Source organism: Microcaecilia unicolor, chromosome 8 (genome assembly GCF_901765095.1).
Source record: "Microcaecilia unicolor chromosome 8, aMicUni1.1, whole genome shotgun sequence".
In the NCBI taxonomy this organism is placed as follows: domain Eukaryota; kingdom Metazoa; phylum Chordata; class Amphibia; order Gymnophiona; family Siphonopidae; genus Microcaecilia; species Microcaecilia unicolor.
Genome location: NC_044038.1, coordinates 12277214 through 12295389, shown reverse-complemented (window position 1 = coordinate 12295389; position 18176 = coordinate 12277214). Strand labels below are relative to the sequence as shown.

General features: G+C 47.0%; 2 protein-coding genes across 2 annotated transcripts in view; both read right to left on the bottom strand.

The window, feature by feature from the left end:
* The window catches only part of LOC115476971 (actin, cytoplasmic 1-like), a 57768-nt gene extending 47331 nt beyond the window's left edge, over positions 1-10437 (bottom strand). The window contains exon 1 of the mRNA XM_030213579.1: positions 10356-10437. The gene's annotated coding sequence lies outside the window, so the exon portion shown is untranslated. The remainder of the gene's footprint in view (positions 1-10355) is intronic.
* On the bottom strand, positions 1144-10444 carry LOC115476972 (actin, cytoplasmic 1-like). The gene is made up of 6 exons (XM_030213580.1): positions 10356-10444; positions 8629-8757; positions 6949-7188; positions 4158-4596; positions 3681-3862; positions 1144-1356 (listed from the first exon to the last, which is right to left on the bottom strand). Exons 2-6 carry the CDS (start codon positions 8749-8751, stop codon positions 1213-1215), a joined length of 1128 nt encoding a protein of 375 aa, XP_030069440.1. The 5' UTR covers positions 8752-8757; positions 10356-10444; the 3' UTR covers positions 1144-1212.
* Positions 10445-18176: the final 7732 nt, after the last annotated feature.

Sequence of the window (18176 nt, the reverse complement as noted above, 5' to 3'; positions counted from 1 at the left end):
TGTAGCTTGTGAACTGCAGGTACAGTAGCCATTACTGTTGAAGTCAAGAGCTGCTACAATACATTAATGTCTAATAAGTAATTGCAAGTGGATGAAATTTTATAGCAAACAGGTTTTTGTTTTTTTTTTAATGACGTGTAGAGGCTGAAGTGACATCCAGAAAAGTATGGCGATTACGTGTGTAACTACCGCTTCATGAGACAGATGCACAAGTGCAGCAGGAACAGTGGCTTCCCTCCATCGGGTCTTGGGTTAGTTGTTCCCAAACCTGGTCCTGGAGACACCCAGCCAGTCAGGTTTTCAGGATATCCATCATGAATATTCATGAAAAGACTTGCCTGCACTGCATGCAAATTCTCATGAATATGCATTGTGGATATACTGAAAATCCGACTAGCTGGGGTGCCCTCCAGGACCAGGTTTGGGAACCACCAACTTAGGAATGACCACATCACCCTTATCTATTCCTTCTCACTCTTAAGGATTGATTAGGCAGCACCAACTCTTGCTTTAACAATTGATCGCTAAGGGTAGGGGGAACCATCTGCCTCTGTTAGATGCAAGGTAGAATTGTGATTTAAAATATATGAAAAGGAACCTTCTCTTCTGCAAAGATTTCCAGAAGTTATCTAGATATGTAGGTATCACAAATGATTTTTAAGACCTTAGCTGGGATTAACCTACATACACACAGGTGAAGCATGTCTAATGTGTATCCCTCCCTGATTAGTCATTCTGGATACTGTAATTTTTTTGCATCCCTTACTGGATCTGCATATAGATTTTGTAATTTCAGAGTCTTCTAGATTTAGAAGACAAATTGTTTTATCTATTTATATAATCCACTTCAAAGTTTTACAATAGATTAACAAATTTAGGTAATATCAACGTAAAGGCACTAGACTAAGCCTGGTTTCCTTTCCTCTGGAAAGGAGATTAAGCCAGGTTACTGGCAACATTTCCACCCTACATTTGGGAGGTGTGGGGGAAGAATGCAAGACTCAGGTAAGGCAGCTTTTCAAAGGCAAAATGCTAATGGAGAGATTAGCTTGTATGATCTGTACACTTTGGATTACGGCATTTGGCTTAAATACACAAAGCTCTTCTTTCCAGGCTGAAGGGAAAAAAATAGATACCAAACACTCAAGTTAAGTTCCCATTTTATTTATCAAGGAAGAGATGGCTTACTCTGTGAAGTATTATGGCATTTAATTAGAAGCATTTGCGATGGACAATGGAGGGTCCAGACTCATCGTACTCCTGTTTGCTGATCCACATCTGCTGGAAGGTGGACAAGGAGGCCAGGATGGAGCCTCCAATCCAGACGGAGTACTTGCGCTCTGGTGGGGCAACAATCTGTGGAAACAGTAAAACAATGAGCTGAATATCAAACTTGTCAGCAGACTTGAAAGCAGCTTATTTATATTTCCATTGGTATTAACAAGTACTTTGGCTGGCAAGGCTATATCAGGGGTCATGGGGCATGGGCCCCTGTAGGATTTGGCCCTGGCCCCCCTCCTGCTGCCAACCCTCCCCTGTCGCCTTCACGTACCTTTGCTGGCGGGGGGTCCCCAACCCACACCAGCTGAAGTCCTCTTCTCCGGCGCGGCTGCGTTGCTGATCTGCAAGGGCAGGCTTCTGTTTCTGTGAATCTGACATCCTGCACAGAAACAGAAGCCTGCCCTTGCAGATCAGCAACGTAGCTAGAAGAGGACTTCGGCTGGCAGGGGTTGGGGACCCCCGCCAGCAAAGGTACCTGGTGGCGGGAAAGGGTTGGCGGCGGCAGGGAGGTGAAAAATGGGGGGGGGGGGGCTAAAATGCCCCCCTCATCTCGGGCTTTGGACCCCCCCCCCTTCCTGCCAAAACGTCTGGCTACGCCCCTGGGCTATATAGTCTTAAATATTAAAGAAAAATGAGCCACTTGTAGTCACATGGAGATGACTAGAACAAATAGCATCACTGATTACAGCCAAGTGCCTAATCCTTGAATTCCCAACCCCATTTTTATTGGATACTGTACAAAGCACATCCAGGCAAGAGGCAAAGCAGAAAGCACTTATCCATATTCAGGGTACCCATCTTGAATACCAAACTGACTTCATAGGTATAACTTAACAGAACAGAACACTTAGCTCTAAGACATTTGCTTGAGTCAAGTCTACCTTTTACAGCAATAGCGCATTTAGAGTTTACCACTTCCGTCCTCCCATTTGGTTCAGCAAAAGTCAAGTCCCCTGATGAGAGAAGGTTGTTTCTTCCTTAGGAGTGACTAATGCAACCTAACGGCTCAGCAGCCATAAGAGACCCTGGGTCCTCCTGGAGAAATTCTACACAATCTCTAAAAAGTGTGTGTGTAGTGTTTTTGCACATAATTTCCCTAACCTAAGGCCTGAAATCCCCCGCTTTTTCCCTCATTAGGCTCCAGCCTCCTCAGTTTCATCTCTCTCCAACTACAGTTCTCCCCCCCCTCTAATTCCCAGCAAGACTTCTAATTGTCTACCCCTAAGTCTTCCTGCATGCACTACCCCAGCCTCTCATTCTCCCTGCCCCTCCCTCCTCAGGCACACCCCGACCTCTTATCCTCCACCCCAGCATACACCCCCTTATCGCTGGGTCTCTCCCCCATGGCACAACCTCAAATGACCTCCCTCCATACCAGTGGAACAGATTTCTGCCACCTCCCATCCCCAGGGTGCATACTCCACCACCTTGTTCTGTTCCGCACCCTTCCATCAGCACTCATCTTAGTCTGCCCCCTCACCATCCCTCCCCCCCATGGCACACTTGCAGCAGCCAATGCTGCTCTTCTCCCAAAGACTGTGTGGGAGGAAGTGACCCAATATACAGCAATTCACTTCCTGTCATCTATCTCTACAAGGGACAGTCTAAATAATTGGCCACTGTTAGAAACAGGATGCTGGGTTTGATGGACCTTTGGTCTTTCCCAGTATGGCAATACTTATGTAGCTTCATAGAATTTCCCCAGGAGTATTCTTGGGTCAGCCCCTTGTCTTCCAGTACTGTGTTGATTTACTGGAGGCAATTCTGAAGGAGGGGGGGCAGCATTAGCTGATAGAGGGCCATGTGCAGATATTCACTGCGGGACCTCATTTCCCTGTGGCTGGAGAGAGGGAGCTGAAAATTAGGAGCACGAGCAAGGATGGTGCCCTGGCTTCAAGTAGAATTGGTAGAAAAAAGGTATTGTTAAATGATTTAATCCGTAGCATTTGAATCATTGAGGGAACACAGGAATTGGCTGCTTTGTCTGGAAATGCCTGCCTTATAGTGAAGGTGAGGCCAATAAGTGACTTACATCTGAAAGGAAATTCCTGCACTGGTGTTCATGAACAGCCGGAAGTCCAATGGTTTGGACTTGGTGGCTGCAGAATACCTTTGTTCTGGAATAGTTATGTTAAGCACAAGACTTCTGAACAGAGTAAGACAGGGCTTTAAAATAGGCAGCACCAGCACTAAGCAGTTATATAAAGTCTTCAGAGATCTTTTCCAGAAAAATGGTCCATACATTGCTCAGCTTCCATTTGGAGAATGTTTTAAAGTTTCACGTCAAGGTGGATTTCTGTTCTCCTTTAGGATGCTGCTAACTGACTTGTCCTAAACGTGCTGCGATTGGTATTGTGTCGGTATCAATTTTTAACACTAATTTAAGCCCTGAATCTTACCTTGATTTTCATTGTGCTGGGTGCCAGGGCTGTGATCTCCTTCTGCATCCTGTCTGCAATCCCTGGGTACATGGTGGTACCACCAGACAGCACGGTGTTGGCATAAAGGTCCTTACGGATGTCAACGTCACACTTCATGATGGAGTTGTAGGTGGTTTCATGAATTCCAGCACTTTCCATACCTGCCAACATCATTGAAAGATTTTTTTTTTTTAACCTTCCATTCAAGGAGTTATTTGATATACATATGGTGATATAGAATCTGATACACAACCCTTGTGTATAAAAGGTTAAAAAGGTCCTGTGTTGATGCTACATCAACCCTGGACAATATCAACTGTAGAACACTTTAGGGAACATTTCCAGACGAACGCACTAAACCCATTACTTGCTACCCTAGTAAACATTCACTTTAAAATTATTGGATGAGCATTTAGCTAGCTCGGCAAATCTGAATTTTAAAACTAGGTGACCTACCAAGGAAAGATGGCTGGAAGACGGCCTCTGGGCACCTGAACCTCTCATTGCCAATGGTGATCACCTGACCATCAGGAAGCTCATAGCTCTTCTCCAGGGAGGAAGAGGAGGCAGCTGTGGCCATTTCCTGCTCAAAGTCCAAGGCGACATAGCACAGTTTCTCTTTGATGTCACGCACGATTTCCCTTTCTGCTGTGGTGGTGAAGCTGTAGCCCCTCTCGGTCAGAATCTTCATGAGGTAGTCTGTCAGGTCACGGCCAGCCAAGTCCAGACGCAGGATAGCGTGGGGCAGGGCATAACCTTCGTAGATGGGCACTGTGTGGGTAACACCATCACCAGAGTCCATCACAATACCAGTGGTACGACCAGAAGCGTACAGCGACAGCACAGCCTGGATGGCAACGTACATAGCTGGAGCGTTGAAGGTCTCAAACATGATCTAAAAAAACCAGGAAAAACGGATTACAAGATAAATCTATTTTTTTTCAACAGCTATAACTTTACATGTATTAAGTCATGCAAGCACTTGCAAATAAGTTAATATGCTAGTGTGATATTCCAGTTCCTTGGCAGTGCACTCAAAGCCTGGTTTGTGGGAAGGGGGGGTAAGCAAAAAGTGACATCACTGTAAGTATAGCTTGAACCAGAACTCGACAAATCCTGGTCACCACGGCACCTAGAAGTGTCATGCTGACACCTGGAATTTCTTACTGCAGATGTTTCTTCCTTTCTTGGCGCTGCCTCAAACTCCTGTTTTTCCTGTTCATCTTTTTCCTGCTCCTTGATTTCCAATTTAGATTTTGTGCTGCCCAGACATTTGTTTTGATGGGCAGGATAGCAAGTCTCTGAATAAACTTGAAACTCCTGCACTGCAATCGGGCTCTGCAGATACTTGAGCTGCACCGTGAGACTTCTCCAACATGGCAATCTGGTTCTGCACATACCGAGCCGCATGGTGCAGGAAGTTTGGCGGGGGGGGGGGGGGGGGGGGGGGGGGGGGGGGGCCTCACGATTTCAACTTCTGAACCGTGCAGCTCAAGTATCTGCAGAACCCGATTACCGGGCAGGAGTACAGAAATGAGGCAGCACTGTGGGTGAAAATGGTATCCGAGAGAAGCTGATGGGGACCCAGCCTCTAGTGATAGGTGAGAAAGTTTCACCTATCTTGGCCAGAGGGTGCTGTCACACAGCTGACATGCTTTGAGAAGAGACTTGCCGCTGTTAATCCCTGCAGAAGTTACCTTAAAGAACCGATTTACTAAAGTTTTGACAAAATTAAGGGGGGGGATGGTAAAACCTTAATACATCAATTTCTTAAAGGGCTGCTGCTATCTGGGAGGTATTCCACCACCCCCACACCAAAAAAAAAAAAAAAACCCCACCCCAACTTCACTGCAGACAATATTGGAAGGGTGGGGAAGGAGACATGATTAAGACCAGTGATTCCCAAACTTTCTCGGGTTACAGCATCCCTAGGCTACACATTTCCTGTCTCCACCCCCCCCACCCGGTATCGAGTCCTAACCTTTCCCATCCAGTTTCTGCCCACCTTCTCTCCTCTTACTTCCATCCACTTGTCTCTTTTCTATTCAGCATTTCCCCTCTCCCCATCCTTTGTGCCTTCCGTCTGCACCCTCCCATCCAGTGTCACCCCTCTGTCCCCATCCTTCCAGCCATAGTAACATATTAAATGACGGCAGAAAAAGACCTGCATGGTCCATCCAGTCTGCCCTACAAGATAAACTCATGTGCGCTACTTTTTGTGTATACCTTACCTTGATTTGTATCTGTCCTTTTCAGGGCACAGACCGTGTAAGTCTGCCCAGCACTATCCCCTCCTCCGGCTCTGCCACCCAATCTCGGCTAAGCTCCTTAGGATCCATTCCTTCTGAACAGGATTCCTTTATGTTTATCCCACGCGTGTTTGAATTCTGTTACCGTTTTCATTTCCACCACCTCCCGCGGGAGGGCATTCCAAGCATCCACTACTCTCGCCATGAAAAAATACTTCCTGACATTTTTCTTGAGTCTGCCATGGTCTCCCCTTTCTCACCACCCTTCTACCCAGCATCGTCACACTTTGTCCCCATCTTTCCACTCATCTCTCTAACCAGCATCCCCACCGCTCTCTCCATTCAGCATCTCCTCTCCAGCCTCCCCCCCCCCCCCCCCCCCATGAGGAGCAGCAGCCCTGACTAAATAAACAGCAAGCGTGGGGCCGCAGCCTTTTCAGGCATAAACCATGAGCTCTGCCCCAGAACAGGACGTGGATATCCAGCAAGCAGACACCACATGCCTGAAGTCAGCTGCCCCACGCTTGCTTTGTCGCTGTAGCAGTGCCATGGCAGAAGTCTCTCAGCCAGGGAATTTCCCACTTTGGCAGGTCTGTGGAAGGGAGGTGAAGAAAATATGCTACGGCATCCCTGAGAGTTTGTTGTGGTGCCCTGGCACACAGTTTGGGAAGCGCTGCGACACTGGCTCCTAGATGTAATGAAAATTTGTCGAGGCCTGGCTTGAACTACACATCTGTGCTGCTGCACACCATGAAGTATCACTATTAGTATCTAGCCTGGTTATTGTTAGACAAGCTCAGTGTTAAAGTCAAACCAAACTGTTGAGAATAACAGAAAATAAACCTGTCAAGATGTCAAAGACTCAGCTCAGGATAAGAGACACCTGTGAAGAACGGTAAATGAGGAATAAATGGAGAGAAAAAAAAAAAAAAAAAAAAAAAAAGTTCTTGAAGGGCATGAGGAAAACTCAAACGCATCGAGTATTAATGAAATCATACCTGTGTCATCTTTTCTCTGTTGGCTTTGGGGTTCAGGGGAGCCTCTGTGAGGAGGACAGGGTGTTCCTCAGGAGCAACACGGAGCTCGTTGTAGAAGGTGTGGTGCCAGATCTTCTCCATGTCGTCCCAGTTGGTGACGATGCCGTGTTCAATGGGGTATTTCAGGGTCAGGATACCTCTCTTGCTCTGAGCTTCGTCACCAACATAGCTGTCTTTCTGCCCCATACCGACCATCACACCCTGTACAGCAGAACACAAGTTTCATAACCCAGATTGAAGACTAACTTATTCAGGAAGGTCTAAACATAACAAAACACAAGCTGGCTCAGAGTACAATAGATCTTAGGGAAGGTTGTATTACCAGTGGCTGACATACAACCAGGGGCGTATCTGGAATCCGGCAGTAGCGGGGCCAGAGCCAGAGAGAGGGGGCACATTTTTGCCTCCCTCACCCCTCCCCCCGCCTCTCCCCCCTCCCCCCCCGCCGTCAACCCTCCCCCGCTGCTTACCTTTGCTGGCGGGGGGCCCCAACCCCCGCCAGCCGAGGTCCGACCCAAAGTCTTCATATTTAGTCTTCCTCCGACTCCTCCGTGGCCATGCTGCAAGTAACGCTGCTGATTCGTTGAATCCAGTTCAGAGTCTGACGTCGTAGGGGAGCTATGCCACCCCCAACTAATTCACATACGACGTCAGACTCCGAACTGGATTCAACGAATCAGCAGCGTTACTTGCAGCATGGCCACGGAGGAGTCGGAGGAAGACGAAATATGAAGACTGCGGGTCGGACCTCGGCTGGCGGGGGTTGGGGCCCCCCACCAGCAAAGGTAAGCAGCGGGGGAGGGTTGACGGCAGGGAGGGGGGTGGCCAGGGCGAAATCTGCGGGGCCCTGGCCCCACGTAGATACGCCCCTGCATACAACCCCCTCCATTCCAGGTCTTACCACAATTGCTTTACAACAGGGGCCTTCCCCACAACATTTGATTTTATAACCCATTACTGTCATACACAATGCTGCAGGCTGAATATACTTTGCAATTGTTCCTACAGGGGACTCGTGCAATCTTAAGACAAGGATAATAAAGAAGTGGGGCTTCACAGGGGAGCTATGCCACCCCCAACTAATTCAGCTCTATAAAATTATATAAAGATAGGAGTGAATGTTTACTCTTAAAAGGGTAGTGAGCCAAGAAAACAACACTTAAAAGACCTGCACACATAAGCTATGCGATTTGTTGGTAGAACACGGGAGTGCAAGCCGTTAACATTCCAGTTTTTTTTTTAATCAAGAGAGTTTCAAACTAGTTCCTGGAGGAAGCGGCAATTAGCCCTGCAGAGTTTAGAAACTACAACGCGTCCATGGACAAGTCAGCATTGGCAGCAGGCTTCCAGTTTTGGTCTGATTAAGTACGGTGTAACCTTCCTTCTGGTTTGTGGTTAGGGTTGGCACAACAAAGGAAAGAGTCCACAGTAGCACAAACAAGCAGTGACGTGATGACAGGAGATTCTTTATTAAAACAAGGACCCATTTTGATTTTCAATCAAGAGCTTCCCCGCCATAAATCGTCACTTTACCATTTGTGTTTGTGGTTAGGATTACCATTTTCAGTATTGTATCAAGCCTACTAAAAACTTATATCATGTGTACATGATACTCCTTACCTAGGGAAGGAAAAACCTTACCTGGTGTCTCGGGCGACCTACGATGGAAGGGAAGACAGCTCGTGGTGCATCATCTCCAGCAAAGCCGGCCTTACACATTCCAGAGCCATTGTCAATAACCAGCGCAGCAATATCATCTTCCATGATGAACTGAAAGAAAAACACCACAGCTGGATAAGTTATCTGAAAACTTTGTGAGCTATTTAAGAAAATTAAAAATCCTTTTAGATGATTGAGAATTTTTACATTTGGCATTTACCTTCCAGAGACTCTTAGCTCTGCGGTGTCCAGCGCAGCTTGATCTAGTTGCACAATGTTAGAATTATGCCTAAACTTTTGTTAGTTGCCTCTGCACATTACATACTATGCATCCAGTTTCTCCTTTCTGGGTAGTCAACTTTGGAATGCTCTCCCAAGACCCATCCGAGCTATTAATAACTATTTACCTTTCAGGAAAATGTTAAAGTCCCATTTTTTTCAAGCACGTTTACCCTCATGGACCAGCTTAATTCCACCAGATCACCGACGATACTCCTGCTAAGATGTCGACGCTTACTCTGACCCCAATGTTATACTCAATCCCTCATCTTCTTCCCTCCATCCTTTACCATTTCCCTCCCATTCTCCTTCCCTTTCACCTATCATATCTTGGTCTACCTTCCCTATTCTAGTTCATTACGCTCTTTTCACATGTCCTTTGTAATGCTTTTCATAATGTAAGTAGTTATGATCACCACAATTTATAATACTGTTCCTACATTTCCTTGTTTTACTGTATTCTCTACCATGTAAGATGCTTTCTTTTACTATGTAAGCCGCACTGGACCTGCTGTATGTGGGAAAGAGCGGGGTACAAATGTAATAAATAAATAAAATACAGAAAATATAGCAGTACCCTTTACAACTCACAGGCAAATAATAAGGGGGGGGGGGTGGCAGAGGTGACCAGGGGAAACCTTGCTTATTTATGTCTGGTTTGGGAGCACAATTCCAGCCACTAGAGGGCACAAGGGATCGAGCTTCTAACAGCATAAAGCCACACCAAACCCGGTGCATTACCAAAAAAGGCAAAGTTGCACTAGCTATAGCGAGCTGAGGGTGTGGCCACGGCGAACTGGAGGGTCAGGTCCTGGTTTCAAAAATCGATCTCAGTCCCCCCCACCCCAATGGCTGCAGAAGCAGCACCACCACCACCTGCTGCACGACTAGTCAATCACAGGCTGATCCACCCACAGACCGAGTAGCAGCAACTCATTATGGCTTCAACACGTTCAAAATCTCAGGTTAACCTAAAGCTTGGTTTACCCGATCACTGCTCTGTGCACACGTGCGGCCTTTGTGCGTTCCCCCCCCCCCCCCTTTGCCTCCCCTTGTTCCTTCTCACCCAGTACTTCCCTCGCCCTTAAGTGTCTTGTCTGTCTGTATTATTTTTAGATTGTAAGCTCTTTGAGCAGGGACTGTCTTTCTTTTATGTTTGTGCAGCGCTGCGTATGCCTTGTAGCGCTATAGAAATGCTAAATAGTAGTAGATTGTAAGCTCTATTGAGCAGGGACTGTCTCTCTGTGTCAGGTGCTCAGCGCTGCATGCATCTGGTAAGCGCTATACAAATGCTAATAATAATAGTAGCCCCGGCTCCGGGAGTTTCCACTTGCAACAGACCACGCCGAGCTCCCCCACCCTCCCTCCCTTCCATTCTCTCCGGTGCAGCATAATACCAAGTGCACTTCTTCCTCCTCCTCGCAGCCTACCTTCAAGCGTGTCTTCGCGGTCACCACCTACAACCAGCCCCGGAGCTTTCCTTCTAGTGTGTCTCGCGCTCTCCCACCCAGGAATGTTTTATTGGTCCCGCCCCCTGTGACGTAATTGCTTTCCCTCGCCTCCTCCGCCCCCTCATATTCGCGTTCCAGTTTGCAGCAGGGCGAGGCGCGCGGGAGGAGGACGCCAGAAGATGCGTCAGAAAGGGGCGGGACGCTGGGACTGGGAGGGAGGAGGAACGCTCTGGGCTGGGGTTGGTCGCACTCGTGCTGCTCTGTGAATTGCTGCTGCTGCTGTAAATGCAAGTTGTTTTTTGGGGGGTATTTTGTGCCCTGTAATTTTACTTTCCTGTTATTGCGATTTTGAAATAGGGTTTTCCTCTTTAACCACTTTGAATATAATTCCTAAGGTTATCAATAGAAATCAAACAAAATAAAACATGGAAAGAAAATAAGATGATACCTTTTTTATTGGACATTAACTTAATACATTTCTTGATTAGCTTTCGAAGGTTGCCCTTCTTCGTCAGAGCGGAAACTTATTTGCTTATTTCCGATCTGACGAAGAAGGGCAACCTTCGAAAGCTAATCAAGAAATGCATTAAGTTATCTTATATAATAAAACTCACCCTCAACGTTCTGAGGACACTGACGTCACTTCCGTCATCAAAACGGGTTCGAAGGGTTCGTAGTGGTGAAGCCACCGAAATCGCCGTCTCAGGGCCCCGCCCTCGCGTCAAACGTGATGATGTCGAGGCGGAGCAATGGCGTCACACACCGAGGGCGGAGCAATGGCGTACGGTGCATTCAGGAGGTGCTGAGCAATGGCGTCAGAATGACGAAGGGGTCGGGAGGGAGAAGGGGGGGGGGTGTTGGGGAGGAAAACCTTCATTTGCTCCAGAAACGGGCCTCTTTTACTAGTGTCCAATAAAAAAGGTATCATCTTATTTTCTTTTCCATGTTTTATTTTGTTTGATTTCTATTGATAACCTTAAGAGAGGACTAACACGGCTACCATACCTCTCTACAATATAATTCCTTAAAGCATAATCTATGGTATAGCCCAGGGCTTTTTTTGAGGGGGTACTTGGGGGTACTGAGTACCGGCACCTTTTCCATTGTCTGTTAAAATTGACCCATGGACCCCAAGATTTAATGAAAGAGCTCAGGCTCTACACACCAATTCTGCCTCGTCATAGATTCTGGGACTGCTTGCAGGGGGCCTTATCACAATCATGGGGTGGGTCCCTCAGTGGTCACCCCACCTCTGAAGGGTACTACTGGCACCTTTTTTACTAGAAAAAAACGCACTGGTATAGCCAGACCTCGCAGTGGGAGGGGGGCCAGAGCCTGTGGTGGTGGGGGCACATTTCAGTCTGCTGCACCGCCACCTCGCCACTCCCCCTCAACTCGCTGCTTCCCCTCACCGCCTCGTTGCTCCCCCTGAAAAAGCAAATATCTTTGCTGGCGGGGGTCTCCAACCCCCACCAGCCAATGCCTTCTTGAGCGCCGGTCTCTGGCAAAGCCGCGTTCGCTGCTCTGCTCTTTCTTCTTGCTGACGTCCTGTGCACGCTGCTTTACGTGAAACTGAGCATGCAGGACATCAGGAGGAATAAAGAGCAAAGGGCAGCGAAAGCTGAGGAAACTGATCGACAGGCTGGATCTCCAGCTAGAGTCACTCACTGTGCAGCTTTTTTGGCTTTTAGGAAGCTTTCGTAGTTAGTCTCAGTTTGCTGTAGCTGGTGTAACTGGCACAGACTGTGTGTGACTAGCTGGAATGGACAGAGCACTCACCTGCCCGAAAGGTCATGGTACTTTGAGTATGTTAATTTCTGACTCGGGGGGGGGGGGGGGGGGGCATTTACTAAGCTGCGTAGGTGTGTACACGCATCCTACGTGCGTCAATTTGGGGTTACCATCTGGCTACCGCATGTCCTGGGTGGTAATTTCGTTTTTTACGCACATCTGCTATCCGTGCCGGAAAATAATTCTTATTTTCCTGTGCGCAACATAAACCGGGCGGTAATCGTCATTCTACGCATGTAGACAATTACCGGACGGTTACCACATGAGACCTTACTGCTAAGTCAATGGGTGGCGGTAAGGCCCCAGACCCAAAATGGACACGTGACAGTTTTTATTTTGCCGCAAGTCCATTTTCGACAAAAATTTTAAAAAGCCCTTTTTTTTTTTTACAGACGCGCTGAAAAATGGATCTGGGCGCGCCCAAAACACCATGCGCCTACACTTGTGCAGCCCATTTTTCAGCGGATCTTAGCAAAAAGACCCCCTCGGTTCTTTTTTGTTCAGAACGCATCGTTCCTTAAACAAAAGTCATGAAGGAGGCAGATGTTCTTGATCCTGACAGCTGTCTACTAAAGGTCTATAAACTGGTTTTCTTTTTTTACTTGTTGACAGGTAGACCTTGGTCTTATAATTCTGAAGTGTGGTGAATTATAAGAACTTCAAACTGTAGGACAGTATTACCACATTCTTTGCAAAGCACAGCTAATGGTTCACAAATACTCTTGATGTCAATTGCTTTTCCTATTACAAAGCCCTGGATGTAAAAAAAAAACAAAAAAAAGCCTTTGTTCCAATGCCAGCAGCTTTTAGTATAGCCTGAGGCTTATCTTCAGACCTTTTTCCTTGGACAAAAAATATCTCTGAAAGCTAATGTGTTTTTGCAGTTTTTCTGTAATGCCATCTCTCTAAGTCTGTGTCTCACAGATTATACTCCTGCCCTATACAACTCAGCTGTTCTGTCTTCAAGACCTGAATAAAAATGAAGCCAGTACCGGCCTCTACATAAGTACATAAGTAATGCCATATTGGGAAAAGACCAAGGGTCCATCGAGCCCAGCATCCTGTCCACGACAGCGGCCAATCCAGGCCAAGGGCTCCTGGCAAGCTTCCCAAACGTACAAACATTCTATACATGTTATTCCTGGAATTTTGGATTTTTCCAAGTCCGTTTAGTAGCGGTTTATGGACTTGTCCTTTAGGAAACCGTCCAACCCCTTTTTAAACTCTGCTAAGCTAACCGCCTTCACCACTTTCTCCGGCAACGAATTCCAGAGTTTAATTACACGTTGGGTGAAGAAAAATTTTCTCCGATTTGTTTTAAATTTACTACACTGTAGTTTCATCGCATGCCCCCTAGTCCTAGTATTTTTGGAAAGCGTGAACAGACGCTTCACATCCACCTGTTCCACTCCACTCATTATTTTATATACCTCTATCATGTCTCCCCTCAGCCGTCTCTTCTCCAAGCTGAATAGCCCTAGCCTCCTTAGTCTTTCTTCATAGGGAAGTCGTCCCATCCCCGCTATCATTTTAGTCGCCCTTCGCTGCACCTTTTCCAATTCTACTATATCTTTCTTGAGATGCGGCGACCAGAATTGAACACAATACTCAAGGTGCGGTCGCACCATGGAGCGATACAACGGCATTATAACATCCTCTGGCTGGATTGTTGTGGGTTTGGCATAGCAGATGCCTGTTTAGAACCCCAGTCCAGCAGGACTGTTTGAGTTGGGGTCTGCTATAGGAGCAGTGTGCTCAGATCCAGTGCTAAGGATGTATCTCAGAGAAATACTCCCCCCCCCCCCCAGGGCATAGCCCACTGCAAGAAAAAAAGGAGTCAAGACAAAAACCCCAAAAGGATCAGTACAACTGGCTGCTTCTCATGTATTCCATCTGTAAAGTAATCAGAGCGTAGGATGATGAATTGTTATTGTCATTTAAAACAAGAGAACAGCAGCTGTATACAGAGAGATGCCAAGGGTGGCCTATCCCCAAAGAAAGAGATTCACCACCATAATGAGTGAAATTGAAGACCAGCCACTGAGGATTTCTAGCAGTGCATCTGGGTTATACATTTGTGGCAATCTGCATGGCTTGCTTTATAAATGCTGCTGAAACTCTAGTGCAATAGTTTGGGGACTCTTTGCATAGAGGGTGTCTTTCATTTTTTCCTCTCCCTCCCCCCTGTGCTGCAGCATTTCTCCCTCATGGTTGAGGGGGAGTGGAAGGGAGAGGTGCTAGAAGACAATGGAGGAAAGAGAGAGTTGTTGGACCAGGGGGGTAGGGAGGGAGGTAAGAGAGAGGGAGCAATGTTGGACCATGGGGGGGGGGGGTCAAAAAGAGAGGGAGAGATGCTGGACCATGAGGGGGGAGAGAGGGATAGATGCTGGACCATGAGGAGGAGAGGGCGGGAGAGAGGAGATGCAAGATGGTTTCCTTCTATGCCTGAGTCTCCAAACTACTGCCCAAAGCAGCATTTAGAAAGCAAAACATACAGAACTTTTCAAATTTATACCCAAATATTCCATTGTAAAACCTCACTCATTAGCGTGGTGAATCTCATCCTTTGCGAAGGGCCACCCTTGACATCTCTGTACAACAGACACTGTAACTAACAAAACTATTAGGTTTATTATCATTAAAAAGGTAGAACAGTGAATGGTAAAAAGGTGTAAAAGGCAAACAATAATGGGTAAAATACCAGGAATCAACATTAAAACTAGCTAAACACTGTCTTTACCTAATTAGTACCTGGGGAGTTCAGGAAAAATAACTGCTCATAGGATTTGAATCTAAGCTAAAAGCCCACCTTTTTGATGCTGCTTTTAACTCCTAACCCTTATTCACTTGTTCAGAACCCTTATTTTATCATCCTCACTTTAATATTCCCTTATCTCTTGTTTGTCCTGTTTGTGTGTCCTAATTAGATTGTAAGCTCTGTCGAGCAGGGACTGTCTCTTCATGTTCAAGTGTACAGCGCTGCATACGTCTAGTAGCGCTATAGAAATGATAAGTAGTAGTAGTAGTCTTTGGGATTCCGGAATCTTGCTACTCTTTGGGATTTCGGAATCTTGCTACTCTTTGTCCTTATCTCTTATTTGTCCTGTTTGTCTGTCCTAATTAGATTGTAAGCTCTGTCGAGCAGGGACTGTTTCTTCATGTTCAAGTGTACAGCGCTACGTACATCTAGTAGCACTATAGACATGATAAGTAGTAATAGTAGTAGTAGAACAGGGTCTCAGTGCAGAGGTCTTCACTCTGCACATTCTGGCTAGATCTTGGGCTTCAGGGCTAATCATGGCCCAGAGCACTAACACTAACTGTTTCTGGTCAATTGCACTGCAGGTTACCCTCCCCCAGGAGTTTTCCTCTTTCTTTGGGGAAGATAAGCTGAAAGGAAAACAGACCTCTGCTACAGCTATAAAACAGAGGACAGATACCACCTGCTGGCCAAATAAGGGAAGTGCACCGAAGAGAAAAGTGTCATAAAACAACATTACAGGTCACAAGCATGAAAGTTCCTTGTTTTGCCACAGATAAGGCAAAAGCTAGAAGGATGCCTTCTGCCCACCTCTCTTTAAGTCTCTAAGGAGACATTAATATGGAGCAGTGTGTACGATTCTGGAGATCGCATTTTCAAAGGACTATATAAACCAAATGAAGTCAATGACGCAGTGAGGGATGGGGGCCATAGGCCGCAGGCACCAGTCAGAAGTGGGGGAGTGGAGGAATAGCTGGGACTCTGCAAAGAAATGTCAGCACAGGCCTTCGAGCCCATACAGATGCTCAAGACCCTACCACAGTCCTGCCCCTTGGAAACAGCAAGCATAAATGTATAAGACGTGGACCTCTTTCAATCAGGGACGGAGCCAGACCTCGGCAGGAGGGGGGGTCCAGAGCCTGAGGTGGGGGGCACAGTTTAGCCCGCCTCCCCAGTCGCCGACCCCCCCCTGCCACTTTGGACCCCCCTCCTGCTGCCGACCCTCCTCCATCTCCACCGCCACCAGGTACCTTTGCTGGCGGGGGTCCCCAACCCCCACCAGCCGAAGTCTTCAGCGCCGGGCGACTCCGGTGCCTTCGCTGATGATCTGTTTCTAACTCCTGACGTCCAGCGTGTACGTCCTGCATGTAGCCCCGTGCAGGACGTCAGAAACAGATCATCAGTGAAGGCGCCGGAGTCGACTGGCGCTGAAGAAGACTTCGGCTGGCGGGGGTTGGGGACCCCCGCTAGCAAAAGTACCTGGTGGCGGGGGAAGGTCGGCGGTGGGGGGGGGGGGTGTCAAAAGTAGAGGGGGCCAGGGCTTAATCCATGGGGGCCCATACCCCCGCAGCCTCACCTAGCTATGCCCCTGCTTTCAATTGAAGGAAAGCTCTGAAACGAGTTTTTTTTATGGAAAGGACTGAAGCGTTGTGGAGGCTATGGAAATGCGGATGGAAGAAAGCGTGGAACAAGTACAGAGGGTCTCTGGGGGAGAGGAAGAGATTGCAGAGGTTAGTAGTTGGTGTACATGGGCAAACTGGATGGTATTTTTCGTGTTCTCTGTTTCTATGGATTTAAATGTTCTTGGGTTCAAAGACCCAGTGTTTATTTGTTGCTTTAGTGCCGCAGCTACAGGCCTGGGGAGATACTGAATTATGGGGGGGGGGGGGGGATAAAAAGTGAAGATGCTGGATTAGGGAACAGATGGAACGTGAGGAAAGGGTGAAAAGGTGGGGAAGGAGAGAGATTTGCGCATTGGGAGGGCTGGGATCAGGGAAAGATGAAAAGTTATATATAGATGCAATTAAAAGAGGTAAATTGAGGACTAGGTGGTGAGGAGGAGTGAAGTCTGAGTGAATAGAGATGAAGAAAAATCATTTTAAAAAGCTGAAAGAAAAAAAAATTATCATTAGAGGTAGATTTGAGAGAAATAAAAACAGGAGGGGAGAGGAGAAATGGCAGAAGGACTGAAGATCCTGAAAAAAGAATTAAGATACAGAAAAGAAAAGCAAAACTAGAGCCTGGGACCAGCATGATTAGAAAAAATAAAATGCCCAGACAACAAAAGTAGAAAAAAAAAGCATTTTATTTTGATTATATACTCTGGGCAAGTCACTTAACCCTCCATTGCCCCATGTAAGCCGCATTGAGCCTGCCATGAGTGGGAAAGCGCAGGGTACAAATGTAACAAAAATAAAATAGATACTATTGGAGATTCTACATGGAATGTTGCTACTATTGGAGGTTCTACATGGATTGTTGCTACTATTGGAGATTCTACATGGAATGTTGCTATTCCACTAGCAGCATTCCATGTAGAAGGCTGCGCAGGCTTCTGTTTCTGTGAGTCTGACGTCCTGCATGTTCGTGCAGGACGTCAGACTCGCAGAAGCCTGTGCGGCCACATTGGTGATCTGCAAGGGCCGACTTCTACATGGAATGTTGCTAGTGGAACAGCAACATTCTATATAGAATCTCAAATAGTAGCAACAGTGGAGGAGTGGCCTAGTGGTTAGGGTGGTGGACTTTGGTCCTGAGGAACTGAGTTCAATTACCACTTCAGGCACAGGCAGCTCCTTGTGACTCTGGGCAAGTCACTTAACCCTCCATTGCCCCATGCAAGCCGCATTGAGCCTGCCATGAGTGGGAAAGCGCAGGGTACAAATGTAACAAAAATAAAATAGATACTATTGGACATTCTACATGGAATGTTGCTACTATTGGAGATTCTACATGGAATGTTGCTATTCCACTAGCAACATTCCATGTAGAAGGCTGCGCAGGCTTCTGTTTCTGTGAGTCTGACGTCCTGCATGTTCGTGCAGGACGTCAGACTCGCAGAAGCCTGTGCGGCCACATTGGTGATCTGCAAGGGCCGACTTCTACATGGAATGTTGCTAGTGGAACAGCAACATTCTATGTAGAATCTCAAATAGTAGCAACAGTGGAGGAGTGGCCTAGTGGTTAGGGTGGTGGACTCTGGTCCAGGGGAACTGGGGAACTGAATTCGATTCCCCCAGGCACAGGCA

Bases quoted from the DNA above. Each gene is read 5' to 3' on its own strand.
- LOC115476972 (XM_030213580.1), bottom strand. From the start codon at position 8,751: ATGGAAGATGATATTGCTGCGCTGGTTATTGACAATGGCTCTGGAATG. The intron at 7,189-8,628 runs GTAAGGTTTTTC...TCTGCTGTACAG, and splicing joins TAGGTCGCCCGAGACACCAG to GGTGTGATGGTCGGTATGGG. The intron at 1,357-3,680 runs GTAAGATTCAGG...CTGTTTCCACAG, and splicing joins CCAGCACAATGAAAATCAAG to ATTGTTGCCCCACCAGAGCG.